Source organism: Zonotrichia leucophrys, chromosome 22 (assembly GCF_028769735.1).
Source record: "Zonotrichia leucophrys gambelii isolate GWCS_2022_RI chromosome 22, RI_Zleu_2.0, whole genome shotgun sequence".
Taxonomy (NCBI): domain Eukaryota; kingdom Metazoa; phylum Chordata; class Aves; order Passeriformes; family Passerellidae; genus Zonotrichia; species Zonotrichia leucophrys.
Window position 1 is genome coordinate 3622092 of NC_088191.1, and position 27494 is coordinate 3649585.

Sequence of the window (27494 nt, forward strand, 5' to 3'; positions counted from 1 at the left end):
TCTGTAGCCGTAGCCCCTCCCAGGGCCCTTTTTCCCCTTTTTCCATCCCTTTGTTCCCCTTTTTCCATCCCTTTGTTCCCGTTTCTCCGGGCTGGAGCGGGGCTGGCGGCGGCGCGGGGGTTCCAGCGGGGTGACCCCGAATCCCCCCGGCAGCAGCGAGGCCCCTTCTCCTGCAGAGCCCCCCGAGGGTGTTGGGGTGGGGATGGACCCCAGGCCCGGTCAGGGGAGGGAGCCCCTTTGCCGTGTCCCCCACTATTGTTGCTGCTAGTCGTGTGCATCCTCTTGCTCAGCTCTCCCAAAAACACTCGGGGCCTTTGAAGGCTTCAGTTTCTCTCCCAGACACTCTGTTATAATTTTATTTTTTTTTTTCCCCTCTTTTTTTTTTTTTTTTTTTAAATTTTAATTTTAATTTTAATTTTATTTGGTCGGGTTTTTGTTGGTTCCCTGCCCCCCTGGTGTGTGTTGGGTCCTTTCCCGCGTGAGCAGATGCTGGTTGATGTCGGGGTGTTTGCTGCAAACAGTGTAAGCATTGTGACTGCAAATAAACTCAATGGTTTCTACTGAGCCCCGCGCGCCCGTGGCTGAGACCCTCAGGGACCCCAAAGTGACCCCACAGGGACCCCAAAGTGACCCCCAAGGAACCCCGAGAGGGACCCTGAGGACCACGAGTGACACCACAGTGACCCCAGGGACCCAAGATGGCCTGAGCCCCTGAGGGACCCAGAGTGACCCTGAGGGACCCACAGGAGACCCCAAGAGGGACCCCAGAGTGACCCTGAGAGTGCCTGAACCCCCTGAGGACCCTGGACGTGACCCAAGAGTGACCCCTGAGGGACCCCAGAGTGACCCCAGGGGACCCCAACCAGAGACCCCAGAGTGACCCCATAGGACCCCTGAATGACCCCCAAAGGGACCCCCAAGTCTCCCCACACTGACCCCAAAGTGACCCCACAGGGACCCCCCGAGGACCCACAGGTGACCCTGAGGGACCCCATGGTGACCCCAAGAGTGGCCTGAACCCCCTGAGGGACCTGGACGTACCCCAAGAGTGACCCCTGAGGGACCCCAGAGTGACCCCTCCTGAGCCCCTGAGGGACCCCATGGTGACCCCACAGGGACCCCAAAGTGACCCCTGAGGGACCCTGAGTGACACCACAGTGACCCCTGAGGGACCCCAATGTTGACCCCAACAGTGGCCTGAGCCCCCTGAGGGACCCCATGGTGACTCTGAGAGTGACCCCTGAGGGACCCAACAGTGACCCCCAAGTGACCCCTAAGTGACCCCACAGGGACCCCTGAGTGACCCCATAGAGACCTCTGAGCGACCCCCAAAGGGACCCCACAGTGTCCCCACACTGACCCCTGAGTGACCCTAAAGTGACCCCACAGGGACCCCAAAGTGACCCCAAGAGTGCCTGAGCCCCTGAGGGACCCCATGGTGACCCCACAGTGATCCCAGAGTGACCCCTGAGGGACCCCAGTGACCCCCAGGGACCCCAAGAGGGACCCCAGAGTGACCCCCAGGAACCACAAGAGGGACCCCAGAGTGACCCCTCCTGAGCCCCTGACAGACCCCAAAGTGACCCCCAAGGAACCCCTGGGGGACCCTGAGTGACACCACAGTGACCCCTGAGGGAGCCCAGAGTGACCCCAGAGTGACCCCAAGAGTGGCCTGACCCCCTGAGGGACCCAGACGTACCCCAAGAGTGACCCCTGAGGGACCCCAAAGTGACCCCTGAGGGACCCCAAAGTAACCCCCAGGAGACCCCAAGAATGGCCTGAGCCCGTGAGGGACCCCATGGGTGACCCCAAGAGTGGCCTGAACCCCCTGAGGGACCTGGACGTACCCCAAGAGGGACCCCAGAGTGACCCCTCCTGAGCCCCTGAGGGACCCCATGGTGACCCCACAGGGACCCCCAAAGTGACCCCCAAGGAACCCCTGAGTGACACCACAGTGACCCCTGAGGGACCCCAATGTTGACCCCAACAGTGGCCTGAGCCCCCTGAGGGACCCCATGGTGACTCTGAAGTGACCCCGAGGGACCCAACAGTGACCCCTGTGGACCCAACAGTGACCCCCGAGGACCCCAGAGTGACCCCATAGGGACCTCTGAGCGACCCCCAAAGGGACCCCACAGTGTCCCCACACTGACCCCTGAGTGACCCTAAAGTGACCCCACAGGGACCCCAGAGAGACCCCAAGAGTGACCCTTGAGGGACCCCACGATGACCCTGATGGACCCTGAGTGACCCCAAGAGTGACCCCAAGAGGACCCCATGGTGACCCCACAGGGACTCCACAGTGACCCCAACAGTGGCCTCAGCCCCCTGAGGGACCCTGTGGTGAGCCATAGTGCCACCCGAGTGACCCCACAGCGATTCCTGAGTGACCCCAGTGACACCAGAGTAACCCCACAGTGACCCCGAGAGTGGCCTGGGCCCCCTGAGGGACCCCACAGTGACCCCAAGAGTGACCCCGAGAGTGGCCTGGGCCCCTGAGGGTCCCTGGAGTGACCCCAAGAGTGATCCCTGAGGGACCCCAATGTTGACCCCACAGTGACCCCATGGTGACCCCACAGTGACCCCACAGGGACCCCACGGTGACCCCAAGAAGGACCTTGAGAGTGACCTGAGCCCCCTGAGGGACCCCAAGAGTGACCCCTGAGAGTGACCCCAGAGTGAATGGCCTGAGCCCCCAAGGGACCCCACAGGGACCCCATGGTGACCCCACAGGGACCCCAGTGACCCCAAGAGTAGCCTGAGTCCCCTGAGAGACCCCACAGTGACCCCCGAGAGTGGCCTGAGCCCAAGGGACCCCACAGTGACCCCAGAGTGACCCCAAGAGTGGCCTGAGCCCCGAGGGACCCCAGAGTGACCCCCAAACCCTGAGCGTGTCCCCAAAACACCAAGAGTGACCCCAAAGCCCCGAGAGTGACCCCAAAACCCAGAGATTCACCCCAGAACTCTCCGTTCCGTCTCAGGACCCCAAGATCCCCCCCAGCCCTTTCCCTCAGGGTGATTTCCCCAATCAAACCCCAAAAAATCCCCCGGAATTTGGGGGGAGATCCTTGGACCCCAAACTAAGCCCAAAACCCACCTGGATCGACCCCAAATCCTGGGATTTGAGCCCATTTTAGGGAACAACCTGTGAGGGGATGGGGGACCCCAAACTGGGATTGGGATATTCAAACGGGGACCCCAAATGGAAATTGGGATTTTGGGATAACAGGGACCCCAAACTGGGATTGGGATTTTGGGATTTTCAAATGGGGACCCCAAATGGAAATTGGGATTTTGGGATAACAGGGACCCCAAACAGGGATTGGGATTTTCAAACGGGGACCCCAAACTGGGATTGGAATTTTGGGACTTTCAAATGGGGACCCCAAACTGGGATTGGGATTTTCAAACTGAGACCCCAAAGAGGGATTGGGATTTTAAACAGGGATTGGGATTTTCAAACAGGGACCCCAACACCAGGATTGGGATTTTGGGATAAAAGGGACCCCAAATGGAAATTGGGATTTTGGGATAACAGGGACCCCAAACTGGGATTGGGATTTTGGGATTTTCAAATGGGGACCCCAAATGGAAATTGGGATTTTGGGATTTTCAAATGGGAACCGCAAACTGGGATTGGGATTTTGGGATTTTCATAGACCCCAGAATGGGATTGAGATTTTGGGATTTTCAAACAGAGATCCCAAAAAAAGGACTGGGATTTTCAAATAAGGATTGGGATTTTCAAACAGGGACCCCAAACTGGGATTGGGATTTTGGGATAAAAAGGACCCCAAATGGAAATTGGGATTTTGGGATTTTCATAGACCCCAGGATGGGATTGAGATTTTGGGATTTTCAAACTGGGATTGGGATTTTGGGATTTTCAAATGGGGACCCCAAACTGGGATTGGGATTTTGGGATTTTCAAACAGGGACCCCAACCAGGGATTGGAATATTCAAACAGGGTCCCCCAAAAGCAAATTGAGATTTTTGGGATTTTCAAACAGAGATCCCAAAAAAAGGATTGGGATTTTCAAATAAGGATTGGGATTTTCAAACAGGAACCCCAAACTAGAACTGGGATTTTGGGATTTTTAAACAGGGACCACAAAAAGGGATTGGGATTTTCAAACAGGTATTTGGGGCCCCAAACAGGGATTGGGATTTTGGGATTTTTGACAAACTGGGATTGGGATTTTAAAATCTTTATTTGCAGCTGGAAGGGGCAGAGGGGAAAATATTTCCTTGGAGAGAAGTGGGGAAAAAATGTTTATTTAACAGGTAAAATAAAATAAAATAAAATAAAAATTATTTTAATTTAAAAATGAAATTAAATTAAATTTAAAAAATTTAAAAAATAAAATAAAATTACATAAAATAAAAATAAAATAAAGCAAAATAAAATAAAATAATATTAAACAATAAAAACTTTTGCTGTTTGAAGAGATAAGAAATTCAAAGTCTCTTCTCGTGGGTTGCAGTTTGGTTTATTTCATTTTTTATTAAAAAAATACTGGAAATGTTGTGGTTGAGGTTTTGGGGTGGGAGGTTTGGGGGTTTTGGGGTTTTTAGGTTTAAATAAGTTTTAAGGAAAAAAAAATCTACAGTTTAGGGAACTTTTAGGATTTATTAAAATAATTTTGGGATTTATTAAAGTTCTTTTAGGATTTATTAAATTCATTTCTGGATTTATAGCAGGAATTTTAGGATTTATTAAAATCATTTTAGGATTTATTAAAATCATTTTAGGATTTATAAAAGTTCTTTTAGGATTTATTCAAGGTCTTTTAGGATTTATTAAAATCATTTTAGGATTTTTTAAAGTTCTTTCAGGATTTATAAAAGTAATTTTAGGATTTATTTAAGTTCTTTTAAAAGTCCTTTTAGGATTTATTAAAATCATTTTAGGATTTACCGAAGTTCTTTCAGGATTATTGAATCCTGTCACGATTTATTGAATTCTTTCAGGATTTAGTGCAGTTTTATCAGGATTTATTGAGGTTTTTCAGGATTTACTGCAGTTTTTCAGGATTTATAGGAATTCTTTGAGAATTTATTGCAGTTTTTCAGGATTCATTGAATCCTTTCAGAATTTATAGAAGTCCTTTCAGTATAATTGAAGTTTTTTCAGGATTCATTGCAGTTTTTCAGGGTTTACTGCAGTTTTTCAGGATTTATAAAAGTGTTTTCAGGATTTATTGCAGTTTTTCAGGATTCATTGAATCCTTTCAGAATTTATAGAAGTCCTTTCAGTATAATTGAAGTTCTTTCAGGATTTATTGCAGTTTTTCAGGATTCATTGAATCCTTTCAGGATTTATAAAAGTCATTTCAGAATTCATGGCAGTTTTTCAGGATTTATAAAAGTGTTTTCAGGATTTACTGCAGTTTTTCAGGATTTATTGCAGTTTTTCAGGATTCATTGAATCCTTTCAGAATTTATAGAAGTCCTTTCAGTATAATTGAAGTTCTTTCAGGATTCATTGCAGTTTTTCAGGATTTACTGCAGTTTTTCAGGATTTATAGAAGTCCTTTCAGGATTCATTGCAGTTTTTCAGGATTTATTGCAGTTTTTCAGGATTTACTGCAGTTTTTCAGGATTTATAGAAGTTCTTTCAGGATTTATTGCAGTTTTTCAGGATTCATTGAATCCTTTCAGGATTTATAGAAGTCCTTTCAGTATAATTGAAGTTCTTTCAGGATTCATTGCAGTTTTTCAGGGTTTACTGCAGTTTTTCAGGATTTATAAAAGTGTTTTCAGGATTCATGGCAGTTTTTCAGGATTTACTGCAGTTTTTCAGGATTTATAGAAGTTCTTTCAGGATTCATGGCAGTTTTTCAGGATTTATTTCAGGATTCCACCCCGTGGCTCCTCTCCCCCATCCCTTCCCCTCTTCCCCTCCTGTGCACGTGTTCATTGCAGCCCTCCCTGTTCCGGGCGATCTCGATGGCCAGGAACTGGATCCTGGTGGCTGCAGAGGGGGACAGGGGTCACCATGGGGGGATTTGGGGTCCCCCCAGCGCCCCCAGACCCCAAACCCACCCAGGATGGAATTTTCCTCCGAGTATTCCCCGCGCGAGTCCAAGCGCAGCAGAGTCCCGAAGTTGAAATCCTCCACCACGCCCTCGAAGCTGAGGCAGAACGGGCGCCACTTCTGAGGGGGAAAAAACACCCTCAGCACCCCAAAACCCCAATAAAAGCTCAATAAAACTCCTCCAAACCCCAATACAACTCCCTCATAAAATCCTATCCACAACCCTGGGGAGAAATCCCACTAAAACCCCCCAAACCCAACCCAAGCCTTGCCCTGGCCTAGCTGAAATCCTCCACCAGGCCCTCAAAGCTGAGGCAGAACGGGCGCCACTTCTGAGGGGGGAAAAACACCCTCAGCACCCCAAAACCCCAATAAAACCCCACTAAAATCCCAATAAAACCCCCTCACAAAACCCCATCTACAGCCTTGGGGGGAAATCCCACTAAAACCCCTCCCAAGCCTTGGCCCTGTAGCTGAAATCCTCCACCACGCCCTCGAAGCTGAGGCAGAACGGGCGCCACTTCTGAGGGAGCAAAAACACCCTCAGCACCCCAAAATCCTAATAAACCACAACAAAATCCCAATAAAACCCCCTCACAAAACCTCATCTACAGCCTTGGGGGGAAATCCCACTAAAACCCCCCAAGCCTTGCCCTGGCCTAGCTGAAATCCTCCACCACGCCCTCAAAGCTGAGGCAGAATGGGCGCCACTTCTGAGGGGGCAAAAACACCCTCAGCACCCCAAAATCTTAATAAACCACACCAAAATCCCAATAAAACCCCCAAAATCCCAATAAAACCCCCCCAAATCACATTAAAACCCCCCAAACCCAACCCAAGCCTTGCCCAGGCCTAGCTGAAATCCTCCACCACACCCTCAAAGCTGAGGCAGAACGGGCGCCACTTCTGAGGGGGCAAAAACACCCTCAGCACCCCAAAATCTTAATAAACCACAACAAAATCCCAAAATCCCAATAAAACTCCCTCACAAAACCCCATCTACAGCCTTGGGGGGAAATCCCACTAAAACCCCTCCCAAGCCTTGGCCCTGTAGCTGAAATCTTCCACCAGGCCCTCGAAGCTGAGGAAGAATGGACACCACTTCTGAGGGGGGAAAAACACCCTCAGCACCCCAAAACCCCAATAAAAGCTCAATAAAACTCCTCCAAACCCCAATAAAACTCCCTCATAAAACCCTACCCACAACCTTGGGGAGAAATCCCACTAAAACCCCCCAAACCCAACCCAAGCCTTGCCTGGGCCTAGTTGAAATCCTCCACCAAGCCCTCAAGGCAGAGGCGCCATTTCTGAGGGGTTAAAAACACCTTCAGCACCCCAAAACCCCAATAAAACCCCCCCAAACACCACTAAAACCCCCTCACAAAACCCCATCCACGGCCTTGGGGGGAAATCCCACTAAAACCCCCCAAACCCCTCTCAAGACTTGGCCCCGTAGCTGAAATCCTTCACCATCCCCTCAAAGCAGAGGCGCCATTTTTGGGGGTTAAAAACACCCTCAGCACCCCAAAATCCCACTAAAAAGGGGGGAAATCCCAATAAACCCCTCACAATGCCCCTGGGATTTTGAGTTTTCTAGGGTATTTTTGGGGGGTTTTGGCCTTTTAAGAGTTTTTTGGGGGTTTGGGGCTTTTGAGGTATTTTTTTGGGTTTTGGGGTTTTTTGAGATTTTTTTTCGCAAAAACCCCATTAAAAAGGAAGGAAACCCTACTAAACACCCCCAAACTCCACTAAAACCCCAAACCCCACCACACCTCCTTGGCTGCCTCAGATTTCAGCTCCTCGGGGTCCAGCACGTCCACGCGCAGGTTCCGGAAGGTTCTGCGGAATTCCTCATAGATCCGCTCGTCCACCTGGGTGAGCTTCAGGAACTTGGGCTCCACGGAGGAGATGAGCTGCAGGGGGAGCATCAGCTGGGACACCCCAAAACCCCACCCCAAAGACCCAAAACCCCACCTCAAAACCCCAAAATGCCAAAACCCCAGTCCAAAATGTGAAAGCTCCACCCCAAAACCCCATCCCAAAGCCCCAAAGCCCCAAATACCCACCTCAAAACCCCCAAAATCCTACCCCAAAATGCCCAAACCCCAAAATGCCAAACCCCACCCCAAAGCCCCAAAACCCTAAAATGCCAAAACCCCAAAACCCCACCCCAAACCCCCCAAAGCCCCAAAACCCCAAAGCCTCAAAACGCCAAAACCCCACCCCAAAACCACAAAATGCCAAAACCCCAAAGCCCCAAAAGCCCACCCCAAAACCCCCAAAATCCTGCCCCAAAGTGCCCAAACCCCAAAATGCCAAACCCCACCCCAAAGCCCCAAAACCCTAAAATGCCAAAGCCCCAAAACCCCAAGAGCCCACCAGAAAACCCCAAAATGCCAAAATCCCACCCCAAAGCCCCCAAACCCCACCCCAAAGACCCAAAGCCCCAAAATGTTAAAACCCCAAACCCCTAAAACCCCAAAGCCCCAAAAGCCCAAAGCCCCAAAACCCCAAGAGCCCACCAGAAAACCCCAAAATGCCAAAATCCCACCCCAAAGCCCCAAAACCCCAAAATGCTAAAACCCCAAAACCCCACCCCAAAGCCCCCAAAGCCCACCCCAAAGACCCAAACCCCCAAAACCCCAAAATGTTAAAACCCCAAAACCCCAAACCCCTAAAACCCCAAAACCTCACCCCAAAGCCCCAAAACCCCAAAGCCTCAAAACTCCAAAACCCCAAAATGTTAAAACCCCAAACCCCTAAAACCCCAAAACCTCACCCAAAGCCCCAAAAGCTCAAATCCTCAAAACCCCAAAACCCCACCCCAAAACCACAAAATGCCAAAACCCCAAAACCCCAAAGCCCCAAAGCCCCAAAACCCCAAAATGTTAAAACCCCAAACCCCTAAAACCCCAAAACGTCACCCCAAAGCCCCAAAGCCTCAAAACGCCAAAACCCCACCCCAAAACCCCAAAACCCCAAAATGCCAAAACCCCAAAACCCCAAAACCCCACCCCAAAACCCCCAAAACCCCACCCCAAAGCCCCAAAGCCCCAAAGCCTCAAAACGCCAAAACCCCCACCCCAAAACCCTGAATCTCCAAAACCACAAAACCCCAAAGCCCCAAAAGCCCACCCCAAAACCCGAAAACCCCACACCAAAAGCCCAAAAGCCCAAAAGCCCCAAACCCCACACTCACGTTGAAGTAGACCTCAGCGTGCTGATGCGCCTTCATGGCCCAGGCCAGCTCCACGCGGGGCTGGGTGGCACCAGGGACACCTGGGTCACCTCCTGGGGACAAATGTCCCCTCGGCGAGGGGGTCCCTGTCCCATTTTGGGGACCCCCTCCCCATTTTTGGGGCGTTCTCCCTGCTTTTGTGGGGATTTTGTTGCCTTTGGGGTTCCTCTCTTCCTGTTCTGGGGGGTTTCTTCTTTTTGGGGTTCTCCTGCTCCCAGGGGACAGGGGTGGGACCCCCGTGCTGGGACTGACAGCCCCAAAACTGGGACACCCCAAAACTGGGATCCCATCCCAGGACTGGGACCCCAAAAGTTGAAACCCCCCAAATCTGGGATCCCCCTGCAAGGACAGGAACCTTTCTCTGTGGACTGGGACCCCCAAAATGGGACCCCCCCTCCCAAGACTGGGACCCTCCTGGATGGGGGGAACCCCCAAAACTGGGACCCCTAAAACTGGGACCCTCTTCCAGGACAGGGACCCTCCTGGATGGGGGGAACCCCCAAAACGGGGATCACTAAAACTGGGACCCTCTTCCAGGACAGGGACCCTCCTGGATTGGGGGAACCCCCAAAACGGGGATCACTAAAACTGGGACCCTCTTCCAAGACTGGGACCCTCCTGGATTGGGGGAACCCCCAAAACTGGGACCCCTAAAACTGGGACCCTCTTCCAGGACAGGGACCCTCCTGGATTGGGGGAACCCCCAAAACTGGGACCCCTAAAACTGGGACCCTCTTCCAGGACAGGGACCCTCCTGGACTGGGGGAACCCCTAAAACTGGGACCCTCTTCCAGGACAGGGACCCTCCTGGATTGGGGGAACCCCCAAAACCAGGATCCCTAAAACTGGGACCCTCTTCCAGGACAGGGACCCTCCTGGATTGGGGGAACCCCCAAAACTGGGACCCCTAAAACTGGGACCCTCTTCCAGGACAGGGACCCTCCTGGATTGGGGGAACTCCCCCAAACTGGGACCCCCCACCAAGGACTGGGACTCCCCACCACTGGGATCCCCCAAAGCTGGGACCCCTCAGCCCTGTGACCCTCCAGGACAGGGAACCCCAAAGCTGGGAACCCCCACCCCCCCCCAGGACTGGGACCCCAAAAGATGAAACCCCATCAAAGCTGGGACCCCCCTGCAAGGAGAGAGATACCCAAGGCAGGGACCCCCAAATATGGAGCCCCCTCCCAGTAAGGACCCCCAGTCGTCCCAGTGTCCCCCCAGTGTCACCATTCCCAGTCCCCCCAGTGTCCCCAGTCCCCCCAGTGTCCCAGTGTCCCCCCAGTGTCACCATTCCCAGTCCCCCCAGTGTCCCCAGTCCCCCCAGTGTCCCAGTGTCCCCCCAGTGTCACCATTCCCATTCCCCCCAGTGTCCCCAGTCCCCCCAGTGTCCCAGTGTCCCCCCAGTGTCCCCATTCCCAGTCCCCCCAGTCTCACTCACTTTCCCAGTCCCAGTCCCCCCAGTGTCTCCAGTCCCCTTCAGTGTCCCCATTCCCAGTCCCCCCAGTGTCCCCATTCTCAGTGTCCCCAGTCCCCCCAGTAGCCCGTGTCCCCAGTCCCAGTGCCCCGGCCCCACCACTGTCCCCTGTCCCTCCCAGTGTCCCCCCAGTACCCCCAATGTCCCCCCAGTGTCCCAGTGTCCCCCCAGTGTGCCCATTCCCAGTCCTGTAAGTCCCCCCAGCCCCCCCCGTGTCCCTCCAGTGTCCCCAGTCCCCCCAGTGTCCCTCCAGTGACCCCACTTCCAGTCCCCCCAGTGTCCCCCCAGTGTCCCCATTCCCAGTCTCCCAATCCCCCCAGTGTCCCTCCAATCCCCCAGTGTCACTTTCCCAGTCCCAGTCCCCTCCAGTGTCCATTCCCAGACCCCATTCCCAGTGTCCCCCCAGTGTCCCCAGTCCAGCCAGTGTCCCCAGTGCCCCCAATCCCAATCCCCCAGTGTCCCCCCAGTGTCCCCATTCCCAGTTTCCCCGATCCCCCCAGTCTCCCCCATTCCCAGTTTCCTAGTCCCCCCAGTGTCCCTCACTTTCCCAATCCCCCCAGTCCCCCCAGTGTCCCTCCAATCCCCCCAGTGTCCCCATTCCCAGTCCCCCCAGTGTCCCCTCAGTGTCACTCACTTTCCCAGTCCCCCCAGTGTCCCCGGTCCCCATTCCCAGTCCCCCCAGTGTGTCCCCAGTCTCCCCAGTGTCCCCATTCCCAGTCCCACTCACGTCGTTGCCGAAGCTCTCCGCGGGCAGCGACAGCGCCTGAGCGGCCGCCGCGGCCTCGCCGGGACCCTGCGGGGACACGGGAATGTGACACGGCGGGGACAGAGGGACAGAGGGACAGGGGGACAGGGCCCCCAGAGCCACCCGGTGCCCCCCAGTGTCCCCCAGTCCTCCCCAGTCTCACCAGCCCCGCCAGTCCCGCCGCCGCCATCGCTGCCGGAAGGGGAGGGGCACCGGCACGGGAGGGGACAGCGGGGACCGGGGAGGGACAGGGGAGGGGACAGGGGGGGAACAGAGAGCGACAGGGTGGGGAGAGAGGGGGACACGGGGGATCGGGGGAGGGACAAGGGGGACAGAGGAGACACGGGGGGACACGGGAGGGACACGCAGGACCGAGGGACAAGGGGACAGGGAGGGATACGGGGAGACACTGGGGGGACGGGGGAGAACACGTGGGGCGGGAGAGGGACAAGGGGAGGACAGAGAGACTGGGGGGGACACGAGGGGACAGAGGGGACAACGGGGGGGACGCCTGGGGCAGGGTGGCACGGGGGGATCAGGGGGACACGAGAGGGACACACAGGACCGAGGGACAGGGGGACACGGAGGGACACGGGGTGACACCGAGGGAACACAGGGGGACATCGAGGGACACAGAACAACACGTGGGGACATGGAGGGACACGGGGTGACATTGAGGGACAGACAGGACAACACGGGGGGACACGTGGGGAACACGGGGTGACATGGTGGGGACACGAAGGGGTCACGCAGGACAGGGGGACACGGAGGGACATTGAGGGACCCAGCACAAGACGGGAGGACACGTGGGGTGGGGGACACACGGGGACATGGAGGGGACACGGGGGGACACTCGAGGCAAGGGGATACGGGTGGTGTGAGGGGACACAGGAGAACACGGGGGGACATGAGGGGGATGGAGGGGACATGGGTGACATCGAGGGACACGGCACAACACGGGGGACATGGAGGGGACAGGTGGGGTGGGGGGACACGAGGTGACATGGAGGGGACAACGCGGGAGGCAAGGGGACACGGGAGAACATGAGGGGACATGGAGGGGACATGGGGGACATCAAGAAACAGAGGGTGACATCGAGGGACCCGGGGGGATGTGGAGGGGACACGGCACAACAGGGGGACATGGAGGGGACACAGGTGACATCGAGGGACACCCAGAGCACGGAAACACCCGGTGACACTCAGGATGGGGCCACCACCACAGCGATGTCCCCACACGGTGACCTGTCACACAGCGCGGGGATGCTGGCGCTCCCACGCTCATTAACCCCCGCACCTGAGCAGTTCATTAACTAATTACAGCGCGGCTGCTCCTAATTACTCTGAGGGGTGGGCAGGGTCCCTGTGACCCCATAAATGCCGCTCTGGGGTGGCCCCGCTGTTTGTGGGATCCCCCTGGGGTTCAGAACGGCGGTGCTGCTTTGGGTGAGTCTTTGGGGCGGGAAATTTGGGCGATTTTTCCCCAAATTTGAATTTCCCCACAGCTCTCTGTGTGTGTGTGTCCCCACTCAGGCTGTGCCACCCCCGAGCCGTGTCCCCTCCCCAGCCATGTCCTCCACGGACAGCACCGACAGCGGCTCCGACAGACCCGTGTCCGTCCTTTGGGGTGAGTGTCGCTCCCTCCCCATCCCAAATACCCCCAAAATGTCCCCACCTATACCCGGGGGTGGCTCTGTCCCCTCCCTGTCACCTCCCTGTCCCCGCAGGGTGCGAGCTGAGCAGCGCCAAGAGCTCCTGCACCTTCCAAGTGACCGAGGATTGGCACTGCGAGCAGCAGCTGGTGCTGCGCACGGTGAGCGACCCCAAAAATACCCCCAAAAAACCCCCAAGACCCAAAAAATATGCCCCCCAAAACCCTTGGAATCTAAAAAAAATGCCCCAAAAAATACCCCGAAAAAACCTCTTAAAATCCGAAAAAAAACCCCTGAGACTCCAAAACCCAAAAAAATACACCCCCAAAAGGAACCTAAAAAAGATGCCCCTAAGATCAAAATATTACCCCCCCAAAAAAACCTAAAACCCTCAAAATCTCAAAAAATACCCCAAAATACCTCCCTGAGACCTAAAAAAATACCTCCCAAAAAAACCCCAAAACTCCTCAAAAAATACCCACCCCCAAAAAAACCGAGACCCCAAAACCCAAACAAACATCCCCCCCAAAAATACCTTAAGACCCAAAAAAATACCCCTAAAAAAACCCCAAAACCCCTCCCAAAAAAATCTCAAATTCTCAAAAATAACCCCCCCAAAAAACCCAAAACCAAAAAATACTCCCCCCATAAAAACCCCAAAAAATACCTCCAAAAACCCAAAAATACCTCAAAAAAACCTCCAAAAATACCCCAAAAAAAAAAAAAAAAACCCAAAAAAAAACCAAAAAAAAAACCCCCCAAAAAAAAAAAAAAAAAAAACGACGGGGTTGAGGGGATTTGTTCTTCCCACAGCCTGGAATTAATTCTGTGTTTAATTAAGGAATTAATTGGGATGTGGGAGCGATGGTGGCGGGCAGGTAGTGGCTGCTGGTGCCCCTCAGCCCCCCAAATTCCCGGTGCTGTGATGACGCCTGCAGGGAATATTGGCTGGGCAGGGGCTCCTCTCACCCCAAAAAACCCCAATTTGGGGGTTCAGGCCGCATTTTGGGGCTGTCCTCAGGGATTTCCCTCATTTCCCCTGCCCAGGTGTGCCTGGGGGAGGCGGCCCGGGATGAGTTCCACGTGCTCGAGGTGGTGGCCGAGGGCGGCGACAGCCGCGCCCCGCTGCCGCTGGCCACGCTCAAACCCTCGGTGCTGCCCATGGTGAGGCCCGGGGGCTCCGGGGAGGGCTCTGGGGGCTGTCCCGGGAGGGCTCCGGAGCTCGGGGGGCTGCCCTGGGGAGGGTCCAGGGAGCTCTGGGGATTGTCTCGGAGAGGCCTCGGGGCTGTCCTGAGGAGGGATTGGGGGGCTGAGGGCTCCTCTGGGGCAGTGCTGCTGTCCTGGGGAGGGTCCGGGTTCTGCCCGGGAGGGCTTAGGGACTCCTCTGTTGGCTCGGGAAGGGCTCGGGGGTCTGGGGTTATCCCTGGGAGGGCTCAGGGGGCTCCGAGGATCCTGGGGGGTGTCCAGGGTCTGTCCCGTGGAGGGATTGGGGGACTGAGGGCTCCTCTGGGCACTGCTGCTGTCCCGGGGAGGGTCTGGGGGCTGCTGCTGTCCCGGGGAGCGTCCAGGGCTGTCCCTGGGAGAGCTTGAGGGTCTGGGGGCTGTCCTGGGGAAGGTTCAGGGGGTCTGGGGGCTGCCCTTGTCCAGCGGAGGGTCTGGGGGAGCTCCTACTCCTGCCCCGGAAGGGCTCGGGGAGTGGGGCCTACTCCTGGATGTCCCGGGGAGGGTTCGGGGACCGGGGGTCTGCCCCCTGTCCTCCATCTCCTCTGTCCTCCTATCCTGCGTGTCCCCTCGTGTCCCCACGTGTTGTCCTTTGTCCCTCGGTCCTGCGTGTCTGTCCCACCCCGTCCCCCTGTCCCAGCCGTCCCCTTGTTGTTGTCCCCCCTTGTAATGGGAGGGCTCTGAGGGTCGCTGATGCTGTCCCGGGGAGGGTTCCAGGGCTCTGAGGGTCGCTGCTGCAGTCCCGGGGAGGGTTCCAGGGCTCTGAGGGTCGCTGTTGCTGTCCCGGGGAGGGTTCCAGGGCTCTGAGGGTCGCTGTTGCTGTCCCGGGGAGGGTTCTAGGGGTCTGAGGGTCGCTGTTGCAGTCCCGGGAGGGTTCCAGGCTCTGAGGGTCGCTGTTGCTGTCCGGGAGGTTCTAGGGGTCTGAGGTCGCTGTTGCAGTCCCGGGGAGGGTTCCAGGGCTCTGAGGGTCGCTGTTGCTGTCCCGGGGGAGGGTTCCAGGGCTCTGAGGGTCGCTGCTGCAGTCCCGGGGGTTTGCCAGCGTTTATTCCCACCCCCGTTTCCAGGCCTCTCTGGCCGGAATGGAGCTGAGCCCCCCGGTGACCTTGCGCCTGCGAGCCGGCTCGGGGCCCCTCTTTGTCAGCGGCCAGCACGTGTCCAGTGAGTATTGGGGGGTCCCCCCACTCCCTAAACGCCCCCTCCACGTGTCCAGTGAGTATTGGGGGGGTCCCCTCACCCCCTGAAGCCCCCACAACGTGTCCAGTGACTATGGGGGTCCCCCACACCCCCTGAACCCCTCCATGTGTCCAGTGAGTATCGGGGTCCCCTCCACATGTCCAGTGAGTATCGGGGTGTGTCCCCCCACACATCCCTGAGTATGGGGGTTCCCCCCCGCCTGTCCAGTGACTATTGGGGTCCCCCCATCCCCTGATCCCCCCTCCATGTGTCTAGTGAGCATCGGGTTCCCCATCCCTTGAACACCCCCAGAGCATGTACAGTGACTATGGGGGTCCCCCACACCCCTTGAATCCCCCCATGGTGTTCAGTGACTATTGGGGTCCCCCCCACCCCCTGAACCCCCCCACAACGTGCCCAATAATTATCGGGGTGCTCCCCTCCATGTGTCTAGTGAGCATTGGGTTCCCCATCCCCTGAACCCCCCCCAGAGCATGTACAGTGACTATGGGGGTCCCCCACACCCCTTGAATCCCCCCATGGTGTCCAGTGACTGTTGGGGTGTCCCCCTCTATGTGTCCAGTGACTATCGGGGGCCCCACACCCCTTGAATCCCCCCATGGTGTCCAGTGACTGTTGGGGTGTCCCCCTCTATGTGTCCAGTGACTATCGGGGGCCCCCACCCCCTGAATCCCCCCATGGTGTCCAGTGATGAGTATTGGGGTCCCCCCAACGCCCCCAGCAGGGTTTGGGGGCTCAGCCAGCCTCTCCCGCAGTCATGGACCTGAGCTCGGATGAGGATTATGATGATGAGGAGGAAGAGGAAGCACCAGTGAAAGCCCCCAAGAGGCCCCCAAAGGGCTCAGGTGCCCAGAAGGGCAGAACAACCAAGGTCAGCACCTGATGGGGGGGTCTGAAGGGTTTTGGGGTCCCTGTGGCACGGGGGGGGGACCCCAAATTGCTCTCTGCTATGGGGATGAGCCATGACCTTCATCCCTCGGGAGGAAGACTCCTCATCCTCCCGCTCTTTCTCTCTCCCGTAGAAAAGGAAGCGGGAAAAGGAGGAGGAGCCGTGAGTATGGAAACCTGGGGGTGAGGGGGGGTCCCCATTGCCGGGACCCCCATCCTGCCCCCCCCCTTCTGTCCCAGCAGGAACAGCCTCGTCCCTGCACGTGCACCCCCAGCCAAGGTAGGAGCAGCTCCAGGGGGGGACCCCCTGTTCCCCCTTTTTCCCTGGGGATACCAGGCTGGGGGTCCTGGGGGGGGGTCAGGGGTTGGGGTGTGACAGGCGGCACCACTGGACCCCAAAAATGGAGGGAAATTGGGGATTTGGGGGCTGCCCCCACCCCATATTGACCCTCTCTCTCTGTTCTTCAGGGACGCGGAGCCAGCCGGGGCAGGAAAAGAGCAGCAAAAAAATGATGGAATTGGGGAATTCTGGGAATTCCATCCAGGTGAGGATTGGGGGTGTCCCTGGAATGGCTTTGACCCCACAGCGGGCTCACCCCACTAAAAACCCTTTTCCTCTTCCCCTCCAGGTGCCTGGAAGCAGCAGCTGGTGGTGGTGGTGGTGTGGTTCCCTATTAAATAAAGCACATTTTGCACTCCTGGATCCCCGTGCTGCTGCTGGGGGGTGGGGGGCTGTGGGAGCACCCCCAGCCTGGATTTGGGGGCTGTGACAAGGGGACAAAAGGGGATTAGAGGGACAGGATGGGGTCCCACAGACCTGGCTGGGATTTGGGGGGCACCTGGGTGTCCCAGAGGGGACCTGAGCCCCACTTGGGGCAGTGAGGGGGGGGTTAAACAGCTCTGCACCCGCGGGATGGGGTTGGGGACAGAGGGGACAGGGCCACAGCTGTGACAGCAGCGCTGTCCCCACCCTGCAGGGGCTGCTGGCACCTCCGGGAGGCTCTGGCAGCTCCGGGCCACGTCCCGGGGGTGACAACGGCTCCACACCCATCACTCGTCCCTCTCTGAATCCAGAACATTGTCCTGCCCTCCTTCCATCCCTCTGTGTGTCCCCGGGGTTGTCCTGCACTCCCTCATCCCTCAGTGAGGCTGGAGGATGTTCCTGCAGTTCCTCCATCCCTCTGTGTGTCCAGGGGATTGTCCTGCACATTCTCCATCCCTCTGTGTGTTCCCAGCATTGTCCTGCACTCCCTCATCCCTCTCTGAATCCCCTGTGTCCCCTCCATCCATCACTAAAGTCACAGCATTGTCCTGCACCCCTCTATCCCTGTGTGTGTCCAGAGGGTTGTCCTGCACCTCCTCCATCCCTCACTAAATCCACAGGCCTGTCCTGCATATTCTCCTTCCCTCAGTGAGGCTGAAGGATGCTCCTGCACTTCCTCCATCACTCGGCAAGGCCAGAGAATTGTCCTGCACCACCGCCATCCCTCACTAAATCCAGAGGACTGTCCTGCACTCCCTTCATCCCTCTGTGTGTCCCCAGCATTGTCCTGCACTCCCTCATCCCTCAGTGAGGCCGAAGGATGTTCCTGCACCTCCTCCATCCCTGTGTGTGTCCAGGGGATTGTCTTGCACTCCCTCATCCCTCTCTGAATCCACAAAATTGTCCTGCAGTCCTCCTATCTCTGTGACTGTCCAGAGAACTGTCCTGGATATTCTCCATCCCTCACTCAGGCTGAAGGATGCTCCTGCACCTCCTCCATCAGGGCAAGCCTGAGGACTGTCTTGCACTCCTTCCATCCCTGTGTGTGTCCACAGGTTGTCTGCACTCCCTCATCCCCTCCAAATCCACAGGATGCCTCTGCACCTCCTCCACCCCTATCCCCTATGAATCCCCAGGTTGTCCTGCACTCCTTCCTTCTCTGTGTGTCCAGATTGTCCTGCACATTCTCCACCCCTCACTAAATCCAGAGACTTGTCCTGCACATTCTCTGTGTCTCACTGAGGCTGAAGGATGCTCCTGCACCTCCTCCATCCCTGTGTGTGTCCAGGGGCTTGTTCTGCACCTCCTCCATCCCTCTCTGAATTCACAGTACTCTCCTGCACATTGTACATCCCTCAGTGAGGCTGAAGGATGCTCCTGTCCTTCCTCCACCCCTCACTAATCCACAGGATTGTCTTGCCCTCCTTCCATCTCTCTGAGTGTCTAGAGGACTGTCCTGCACCTCTTCCATCTCTGTGTGTGTCCAAGGGATTGTCTTGCACTCCCTCCATCCCTCTGTGTGTTCCCAGGATTGTCCTGGACTCCCTCATCCCTCTCTCAATCCACAGGATTGTCCTGCACCTCCTCCATCCCTCCCTGAGGCTGAAGGATGCTCCTGCACCTCCTCCATCACCTGGCGAGGCCAGGGGATTGTCCTGCACTCCTTCCATCCCTCTGTGTGTCCACAGCATTGTCCTGCACCTCTTCCATCCCTCAGTGAGGGTGAAGGATCTTCCTGCACCTCCTCCATCCCTGTGTGTGTCCAGGGGATTGTCCTGCACATTCTCCATCCCTCAGTGAGGCTGAAGGATGCTCCTGCACCTCCTCCCTCCCTGTCTAAATCCACAGGATGCCTCTGCACCTCCTCCCTCCCTCTCTAAATCCAGAGAATTGTCCTGCACTCCTTCCACCTCTCTGTGTGTCCAGAGAATTGTCCTGCACGTCCCCATCCCTCAGTGAGGCTGGAGGATGCTCCTGCACCCCTTTGTGTGTCCCCAGGACTATCCTGCCCCCCACTCCATCCCTCTCTAAATCCAGAGGCTTGTCCTGCACTCCCTCACACCTCAGGGAGGCCGAAGGATGCTCCTGCACCTTCCCCATCCCTCTCTAAATCCAGGGGGTTGTCCTGCGTTCCTTCCATCGCTCTGTGTGTCCAGGGGATCGTTCTGCACCTCCTCCATCCCTCTCTGAGTCCACAGGATGCTCCTGCACCTCCCTCATCCCTCTCTCAATCCACAGGGCTCTCCTGCACCTCCTCCATCCCTGGCCGAGCCTCGGGGCCTCTCCTGGCCCCGCTGCAGCTCCGGGCGCTCCCCGGTGCCGCTCCCGCCTCTCCCGGTGCCGCTCCCGGTGCGGCGGCGGGCGGGGGGCGGTCGCTGTGGCAACGCGCGTGCGGCGCAGGGGCGGGAGGGCTGCTCGGCGCGGGGATGGCTCCCGGCGGACGGGCAGCGCTGCCTGCGGGCCATGGGCTCCCCTGAAGGTACGGCCTGACCCCCGCTCCCCATCCCGCACCGGCACCGCGCTGACCCAGCGGGGGTGGCTCGGTTGGAGGGCGTGCATGAAACACCGCGCGTTGTGGGTCGGAGCGGGATCGGGGCGCCCCCAAACTCCCCCCGGCGTGTCGGTGCCGCGGCCGGGTCAGCAGCCGGAGCAGCCCCCGGGCGCAGGTGGCAGCCGCCGAGCAGCCGCTGCGATCGTCTTCATGCTTGAGAAACTGGGTTAGTGGCGGCGGCGAGGCGGCCGCAGCCCCGATGATTCACGGGCACGGCCCCGGGGGGCGGCGGGGGCCGGAGGAGACCCCCGGCCATGGGGGGATGGCGGAGCCGGGACCGGGGATGCTCCTGGCGCTGAAGGACGCGCGTGTGCATCCCCCTGGGGCTGTATCCCTGCCAGATGTTCACCGCTGGGCCTGCATCCCCCCAGATGTGCAGCCCTGGGTGTGTTTCCTCCCAGCTGCGCACCCCGGACACACCCCAGGCCCTGCGTGTCCATCCGGGGGGGGTCCAGCAGCGCTTTCCTTAGCGGGGGTGCGGGGAAACTGAGGCAGCGAGGAGGAGCCCCCGAACGGGCGCTGCTGCCGCTGTCACCAGGCAGCGCTCCCACACAGAGCCGGGAATAGACTCCGGCTCCCGGCGCTGCGGCACCAACGCAGCCCCGCCGCCCCCGGCGCCTCCGGCCGCGGCTCCGCTCCCGAGCCCCATCCCGGGGTGCCGCGATCCGAGGGGCTCCAGGGGGATGGAGGTGACCGCAGCCTCCCTGCCCTGCCCTGAGCAGCACCGCGACCCCCAGGCTTTGGGGGAAATTGGGGTTTTGGGGGCAGAGCCCAGCGCTGGGTTGTGGCAGATTCCCGGCACCTCCCAAGCCGCGCCGGTGCCGCGGATGGAAATTCCCGCTGGATTTCCCTCCCTGGTCAGCCAGGGGTGGGCGCAGCGCCCCCAGACCCATCCTGGGGGTCGCATTGAGGGGGAGGTTCCGTCCCTTCCCCCCTCCCCACGCTGCCGCAGCCCCGTGCGGTGCTGGGGGTGCCCAAATCCCCCCAAAACCCCAGCGGGGGGAGCGGGGGCGGCCGCGCCCGGTGCCCAGCGGGGGCCGGGGGGTGCCAGGGCTGGGTTATTCCCCTGCCAGGCCCGGTTATCGCTGCTTTCCTCCCTCTTTGTGCCGGGGAAAGCGGGAGGAGCGGCAGCCAATACTGCTTCGTCATGATGCCGGCTAATTCTCCTCTTGTTGGGAAAGGGACTGAGCCAGCAGCGAGCCGGGGAGAGGCGAGCGCGGCACCCACGCGGTCACCGCCACCCCCTCCCCGGGCAGCCACGCACTCCTGCACCCTCCCACGTCCCACGCAGCCTCCCCCGCACGCCCCGCGCGGTTATCGGCGGCGGGGCCGGGCTGCCGGGGGGTGATAGGCGCGTTCCGCCGTTCTCCCGCCCGTTGTGCCGCTCTCACGGCTCTGGATGCGCCGCAGCCCCCGCGGGAGCCCACGCGTGATCGGGGGCTGCGTGAGAGCATCGGCCCGCAGGGATGCGGTGAGCGCGGCCTTGGGTGAGTGAGCGGCTCGGCGGGGACGGGGACACGGTGGGGACGCTGTGGGGACACGGAGGGTGCCGGGGGGGCCGGGTGGTGGCGGCCGCTCTCCGTTTTCCCGTCGCTTTTCCCTCCCCACGTTTTGTCCCCATCGCTGGGGGAGGAACGCGGGGACCCTCCCTGAGCCCCCCCGGGCCACCCCCGCGTCCCCTCCCCGGGGACATCGCCGAGGGACGAGGCCGGGGCCGCCCAGCCCTGCCCAGCCCCACCTGAGCAGGGAATTTGGGAATCTGTGGGGTCTCAGCGCTGCTGCTGCTGGGGGGGAACCCCCCAAACCCAAATCCAGGAAGGGTTCGATGCTCCCTGACCGTGGTGGACGCGGAATTTTGGGGTCCCCCAACCCCTCCTGGCAGAGCCCGGAGGGCCAAATTCCCATTTAGTGGAGCATTAGTGAGGGATTTAGGGGCAGAATAAATTCCCATTTCCCCACCCTACAGAGCATTGTGGGGGAATTCAGGGGCAGAATAAATTCCCATTTAGTGGAGCATCGGGGGTGGATTTAGAGGCAGAATAAATTCCTATTTCCCCACCCCACGCAGCATCAGGAGGGGATTTAGGGGCAGAATTTGAGGTGTAAATTTGAGGCATCCCTCCCATTTCTTGGCCGTGGATGGAGCTTTCTCTGGGGGGCTTCAGCTCCTGGTTGTGGGTGCCAGGCTGGGGTCGTTCCAGGGCCACTTTGGGACCCCTGGGTGTCCTGTCAGGTGTGACCCCCCCCGGGTGACCCCAGAACCCCCAATCCCGGTGTACCCAATGCTGGGCGTGCCTCACCCAGGGTTGGCAGATCCGGGGGGGTTTTTTTTGGGGTCCGGGGGCTCCCCCAAACCCTCAGGGGGAGGCGCGGAGGGCGCGGCCTCCTCACACATCCCCAGCGGGTCCCTCCGCGTGCGGGATGAGCAGGCTAATCCCACTCTAATCCCGGATTAGGAGCCACGTGAGGCGCGGCCCAGAGCGGGGCTGTGGGGTGGCCATCGGGACAGGGGGGCCGAGCAAAGAGCAAAATTCTCATCCCCGAGGATTTTGGGGTTCAGGCCGCGTCTCGCCCCCTCTTTAAACCTGCAGGGCAGGGCCGGGGGAAGCTGCGCTGGCCCAGATTCCGCGGATGGGAGGAAACGAGGAGGTGGAAATTCCTCCTTCATCTCCATCCGCTCCGGGATGGGGTGGGCGGGCTGTTGATACCCCCTCCCCCTTTTCCCTCCTCTCCCTATCCATGCGGGGAAACTGAGGCACGGATGGAAAAACGCCCGGGGCTGGCAGCTGGTGGCATTTGGTGGCTTTGGAGGCCACCGAGGTGGCGGGGCAGTGACACGGCAGCGATGGCCGGCGGGGACAGAAACAGGACAAGGGAGGAACCGGACACCGGCGGGGCGCGGGGCGCGGAGCCGCTGTCGCGCTCAGGTTGCCGCTGGGGCCCCGCGTGTGGCCGTGCCTCAGTTTCCCCGGTGAGCGCGGAGGATGCTCCGGGCCTCGCTGCGCTGTTTGTTTGGAGCTTTGCTAGGAGGAGGAGGAGGATGAGGAGGGCTGGGCCGGGCTGGGAAGCACCGGACACCGTTCCAGGGCTGGCGGGATCCGTCTGTTCAGGGAACTTGTGACCCCGAATGTCCCCCTGTGTCACTGCTGGCTGCGAGCCGCGACAGCCGCGCCGCAATTCGGGCGCTCGGTGACACTCGGGGGGGTGAGGAGGAGGAGGATGATGGAGGAAGGCCGGGGGTCCCCTGGGGGTTCTCAGGGCCTGGCTCCTGGCGCGGCGCCGGGCGCTGATGGCTTTGGCGGCTGCGAAAAGTCAAATCCGGATTTCCTCGGGGTGGGGAGGAGGGAACCGAGCTCTTCCCGCGGCAGCGCAGCCCCGGCTCCGCTCTCGGGGGGGGCACCGGCACCGCTCCATCGCTGCGAGCCCCGCCCGCACGTGTCCTGTCCGTCTGTCCGTCCATCCATCCTTCCTTCCTTCCTCCATCTCCCCCTTCCCACGCTCCCTGCCCGGCTCCTTTCGGTCCCCTCAGCATCTCCCTGACAGGGGGGGACGCGCTGCTTGTCCCCCCTCCTGTCCCCGCTCCCCCGAGCGCTCCTGGCCGGGAAAATCCCAAAACAGCCGCGCTTATCTCGGGCCAGGCGCGGCTCCATCGGGGCTCGTTGCCATGGGGAACGCGGGGCGGTGGCTCCTGCCCGCTCCTGATAAGCTGTCCCCGCGCTCTGGGGACACGGGGGGGGCACCGTGGTGGCCGAGGTGGCCCCTCGGGCCTGGCACCTGTCGCCAGTTTGGTGGCGTCTCTCCGCACGCCCGGATCGGGTTTGTTTTCCTTTTCGTTCTCCGCCATCGCCTCCATCCGCTCGCTGTCCCCGCGTCCCTCCGGTGTCACCGCGTCCCTCCCGTGTCCCCGCAGCGCCACCGGGGGCGGGGGGCGAGCCTGGCTCCGTCCGGCGCTGGAAATTGTGAGCTCAGGGCTGTGCCCAAGCGGACAATGCCGCCCTTGTGCCGCTCTGGCGCTGCCCATCCCACCGACCCCGGGGCTGGGGATGGGGTCAGCGCCTTAAATCCCATTCCAGGGCCGGGTCTGGGGGGTCTTTGTGGCGGGGGGTCCCCAGGGAGGGCTCCCGCAGCCCGAGGATGCTCCCGGAGCTGCTCCCGCTCCATCCCCGCCATCAGCGCTTGGGGACAGCGGGCTTGGTGTCCCCAAAGGCGGTGCCACCCCCGTGCCCTGCCCGGGCTGCTGTCGCTGTCACTGTCGCTGTCACCGCACGAGCTTTTTCCAACTCCGTCCCTCCTGAAAGGAGAATTTGGAGGAGAATGGGGAATTTTCCCCTTTGTGAGCGCCTTTGTGGCCCCGCAGCGCGGCCGGGCCCGTCCCGTGCCCGGGGAGGATTCTGGAGGCAGCACGAGGGACAAAAGGGCGACACCGTCAGCACGGGCGGGCACGGGGACAGCGTGGGGACAGCGTGGGGACAGGGGCAGGGCTGGCACCCGCTCAGCGGCACCGCTGTGCTCTCCCCGCAGAGGGAACGGCCGAGCCCCAGCGCCCAGGGGGATGTGGAGCCACCGAGGCAGCGGTGAGTGCGGGGTCCCCTCCTGTCGCTGTGTGCTGTCCCATCCCTGTGCCCTGTCTGTCACTGTCCCGTGCCTGTCGCTGTGTCCTGTCTGTCACTGTCCCCCGTCCTCTGCTTATCCCCCTCCTTGTCCCTCACCTGTCCCCTGTCTGTCACTGTGTCCTGCTCTGCCCTACCTGTCCCTGTCCGTACCCTCCCTATCCCGTCTGTCCCCCTGCCTGTCCCTGCTTGTCCCCATCCTGTCCCTGCCTGTCCCCTGTCTGTCCCTGTGCCCTGCCTGTCCCTCACTTCTCTCCTCCCCTCACTGTCCCTCACCTGTGCCCTGTCCCTCACTGTCCCCTGCTTGTCCCTGTCCCCTCCCTGCCCCTCACCTCTTCCCCTTCCTGTCCCCTCCTTGTCCCTCACCTGTCCCCTGTCTGTCACTGTGTCCTGCTCTGCCCTACCTGTCCCTGTCTGTACCCTCCCTATCCCGTCCGTCCCCCATCCTGTCCCTGCTTGTCCCCTGTCTGTCACTGTCCCGTGCCTCTGCCCTGCCTGTCCCTGCTTGTCCCCACCTGTCCCTCACCTGTCTGTCCCTGTGCCCTGCCTGTCCCTCGCTTCTCTCCTCCCCTCCTGTCCCTCACTGTCCCCTCCCCGTCCCTCACCTGTGCCCTGCCTTTCCCTGTCCCTCACTGTCCCCTGCTTGTCCCTGTCCCCTCCCTGCCCCTCACCCGTTCCCCTTCCTGTCCCCTCCTTGTTCCTCACCTGTCCCCTGCTGGGGGACAGTGGCATCTCCTGGCAGGCCTGTCCTGCTGCCAGCACTGGGGCCGTGCCACCCTCATTTGGCACTGGCTCTGTGCCACCCCCATGCCACACCCGTTTGTCACCGGGGCCGTGCCACCCTCGTTTGGCACTGGGGCTGTGGCATCCCTGTGCCGTCACCGTGCCACCCCCGTGCCCGCTGTGGGGGTGTGCCACCCACGTTTGGCACTGGGACCGTGCCACCCCTGTGCCCACTGTGCCCAGAGGTCAGTCTGTGCCAGGAAGGCGGTGGGATGTGGGACCCTCACCCGGGGGTCTCTGTGCCCACCTGGCAGTGCCCAAACCCCCGTGCCCTCTGTGCCCACCCTGGCAGTGCCCAAACCCCCGGGGGGCTCTATGCCCACCTGGCAGTGCCCCGTGCCCTCTGTGCCCACCTGGCAGTGCCCCGTGCCCTCTGTGCCCACCTGGCGGTGCCCAAACCCCTGTGCCCTCTGTGCCCACCTGGCAGTGCCCGTGCTCTCTGTGCCCACCTGGCAGTGCCCAAACCCCTGGGGGGCTCTGTGCCCACCTGGCAGTGCCCAATCCCCCGTGCCCTCTGTGCCCACCCTGGCAGTGCCCAAAGCCCCGTGCCCTCTGTGCCCACCCTGGCAGTGCCCAAACCCCTGTGCCCTCTGTGCCCACCCTGGCAGTGCCCAAACCCCCGGGGGGCTCTGTGCCCACCCGGCAGTGCCCAAATCCCCGTGCCCTCTGTGCCCACCCTGGCAGTGCCCAATCCCCCGTGCCCTCTGTGCCCACCTGGCAGTGCCCAAACCCCTGTGCCCTCTGTGCCCACCTGGCAGTGCCCAAATCCCCGTGCCCTCTGTGCCCACCCTGGCAGTGCCCATACCCCTGTGCCCTCTGTGCCCACCCTGGCAGTGCCCAATCCCCGTGCCCTCTGTGCCCATCTGGCAGTGCCCAAACCCCTGTGCCCTCTGTGCCCACCCTGGCAGTGCCCAAACCCCCGGGGGGCTCTGTGCCCCCCTGGCAGTGCCCAAACCCCTGTGCCCTCTGTGCCCACCTGGCAGTGCCCAAACCCCTGTGCCCTCTGTGCCCACCTGGCAGTGCCAAAACCCCCGGGGGGCTCTGTGCCCACCTGGCAGTGCCCAAACCCCCGTGCCCTCTGTGCCCACCCTGGAAGTGCCCAAACCCCCGTGCTCTCTGCGCCCCCCTGGCAGTGCCCAAACCCCTGTGCCCTCTGTGCCCACCCTGGCAGTGCCCAAACCCCCGGGGGGCTCTGTGCCCAACTGGCAGTGCCCCGTGCTCTCTGCGCCCCCCTGGCAGTGCCCAAACCCCTGTGCCCTCTGTGCCCACCCTGGCAGTGCCCAAACCCCCGGGGGTCTCTGTGCCCAACTGGCAGTGCCCAAACCCCCGTGCCCTCTGTGCCCACCCTGGCAGTGCCCCGTGCCCTCTGTGCCCACCTGGCAGTGTCCAAACCCCCGTGCCCTCAGTGCCCACCCTGGCAGTGCCCAAACCCCCGTGCCCTCTGTGCCCACCTGGCAGTGCCCAATCCCCCGTGCCCTCTGTGCCCGCCTGGCAGTGCCCAAACCCCCGTGCCCTCTGTGCCCACCCCCTGTGCCCAAACCCCCGTGCCCTCTGTGTCCTCTGTGCCCACCTGGCAGTGCCCCGTGCCCTCTGTGCCCACCTGGCAGTGCCCGTGCTCTCTGTGCCCACCCTGGCAGTGCCCCGTGCCCTCTGTGCCCACCCTGGCAGTGCCCAATCCCCCGTGCCCTCTGTGCCCACCTGGCAGTGCCCCGTGCTCTCTGTGCCCACCCTGGCAGTGCCCCGTGCCCTCTGTGCCCCCTGGCAGTGCCCAAACCCCCGTGCCCTCTGTGCCCACCTGGCAGTGCCCAAACCCCCGTGCCCTCTGTGCCCACCCTGGCAGTGCCCAAACCCCTGTGCCCTCTGTGCCCACCTGGCAGTGCCCTCTGTGCCCACCTGGCAGTGCCCCGTGCCCTCTGTGCCCACCTGGCAGTGCCCCGTGCCCTCTGTGCCCACCTGGCAGTGCCCAAACCCCCGTGCCCTCTGTGCCCACCTGGCAGTGCCCCGTGCCCTCTGTGCCCACCCTGGCAGTGCCCTCTGTGCCCACAGGAGCCTGTGACTGACACAGCCCCAGCCCGCGGCTGAATGGAAAGACTGCAGAAGGTATGGGAGGGGATTTGGGGGTACGGGGAGGATAAAGGGGGGCTGGGAGGGGTCTTGGGGGTCCCAGGAGGATGTTTGGGGTCCAGGGAGGGTCTTGGGGGTCCAAGAAAGGTCTTGGGGTTCCAAGGAGGGTAAAGGGGGTCCTGAACAGGGTTCTGGGGGTCCAGGGAGGGTCTTGGGGGACCGGGAAGATCTTGGGGGTCCAAGGAGGGTTCTGGGGCCCAAGGAGAGTTC

The 27494-nt window shown here is 60.0% G+C and overlaps 3 protein-coding genes across 4 annotated transcripts in view; 2 read left to right on the forward strand and 1 right to left on the reverse strand.

Moving 5' to 3' along the window:
* Positions 1-4475: 4475 nt before the first annotated feature.
* Positions 4476-11730, reverse strand: PBDC1 (polysaccharide biosynthesis domain containing 1). Its single transcript, XM_064731218.1, has 6 exons — positions 11662-11730; positions 11481-11546; positions 9238-9297; positions 7811-7951; positions 6047-6158; positions 4476-5975 (listed from the first exon to the last, which is right to left on the reverse strand). Exons 1-6 carry the CDS (start codon positions 11686-11688, stop codon positions 5854-5856), a joined length of 528 nt encoding a protein of 175 aa, XP_064587288.1. The 5' UTR covers positions 11689-11730; the 3' UTR covers positions 4476-5853.
* A 66-nt stretch (positions 11731-11796) lies between these two features.
* NPM2 (nucleophosmin/nucleoplasmin 2) lies at positions 11797-17156 on the forward strand. 2 transcript variants are annotated; one of them, XM_064731216.1, is made up of 10 exons: positions 11797-12944; positions 13032-13125; positions 13226-13311; positions 14198-14314; positions 15436-15529; positions 16321-16436; positions 16588-16616; positions 16694-16733; positions 16922-16998; positions 17083-17156. In XM_064731216.1, exons 1-9 carry the CDS (start codon positions 12876-12878, stop codon positions 16964-16966), a joined length of 690 nt encoding a protein of 229 aa, XP_064587286.1. In that variant the 5' UTR covers positions 11797-12875; the 3' UTR covers positions 16967-16998; positions 17083-17156. The 2 variants fall into 2 exon arrangements, with proteins under 2 accessions (XP_064587286.1, XP_064587287.1); XM_064731217.1 differs by having other exon boundaries at positions 11804-12944; positions 16697-16733.
* A 2290-nt stretch (positions 17157-19446) lies between these two features.
* DMTN (dematin actin binding protein) overlaps positions 19447-27494 on the forward strand; it is a 28539-nt gene continuing 20491 nt past the window's right edge. The window contains exons 1-3 of the mRNA XM_064730933.1: positions 19447-19695; positions 24289-24341; positions 27207-27260. Coding sequence (XP_064587003.1) covers positions 27243-27260 — 18 coding nt within the window. The 5' untranslated portion in view covers positions 19447-19695; positions 24289-24341; positions 27207-27242. The remainder of the gene's footprint in view (positions 19696-24288; positions 24342-27206; positions 27261-27494) is intronic.

Coding starts and splice junctions, on each gene's coding strand:
- PBDC1 (XM_064731218.1), bottom strand. CDS start 11,688: ATGGCGGCGGCGGGACTGGCGGGGCTG. Junction 7,952..9,237: donor ACGCTGAGGTCTACTTCAAC/GTGAGTGTGGGG, acceptor CTCCCCCTGCAG/CTCATCTCCTCCGTGGAGCC. Junction 6,159..7,810: donor AATCTGAGGCAGCCAAGGAG/GTGTGGTGGGGT, acceptor TTTCCCCCTCAG/AAGTGGCGCCCGTTCTGCCT.
- NPM2 (XM_064731216.1), top strand. CDS start 12,876: ATGCCGCTCTGGGGTGGCCCCGCTGTTTGTGGGATCCCCCTGGGGTTC. Junction 14,315..15,435: donor AACCCTCGGTGCTGCCCATG/GTGAGGCCCGGG, acceptor CCCCGTTTCCAG/GCCTCTCTGGCCGGAATGGA. Junction 16,437..16,587: donor AGAAGGGCAGAACAACCAAG/GTCAGCACCTGA, acceptor TCTCTCCCGTAG/AAAAGGAAGCGGGAAAAGGA.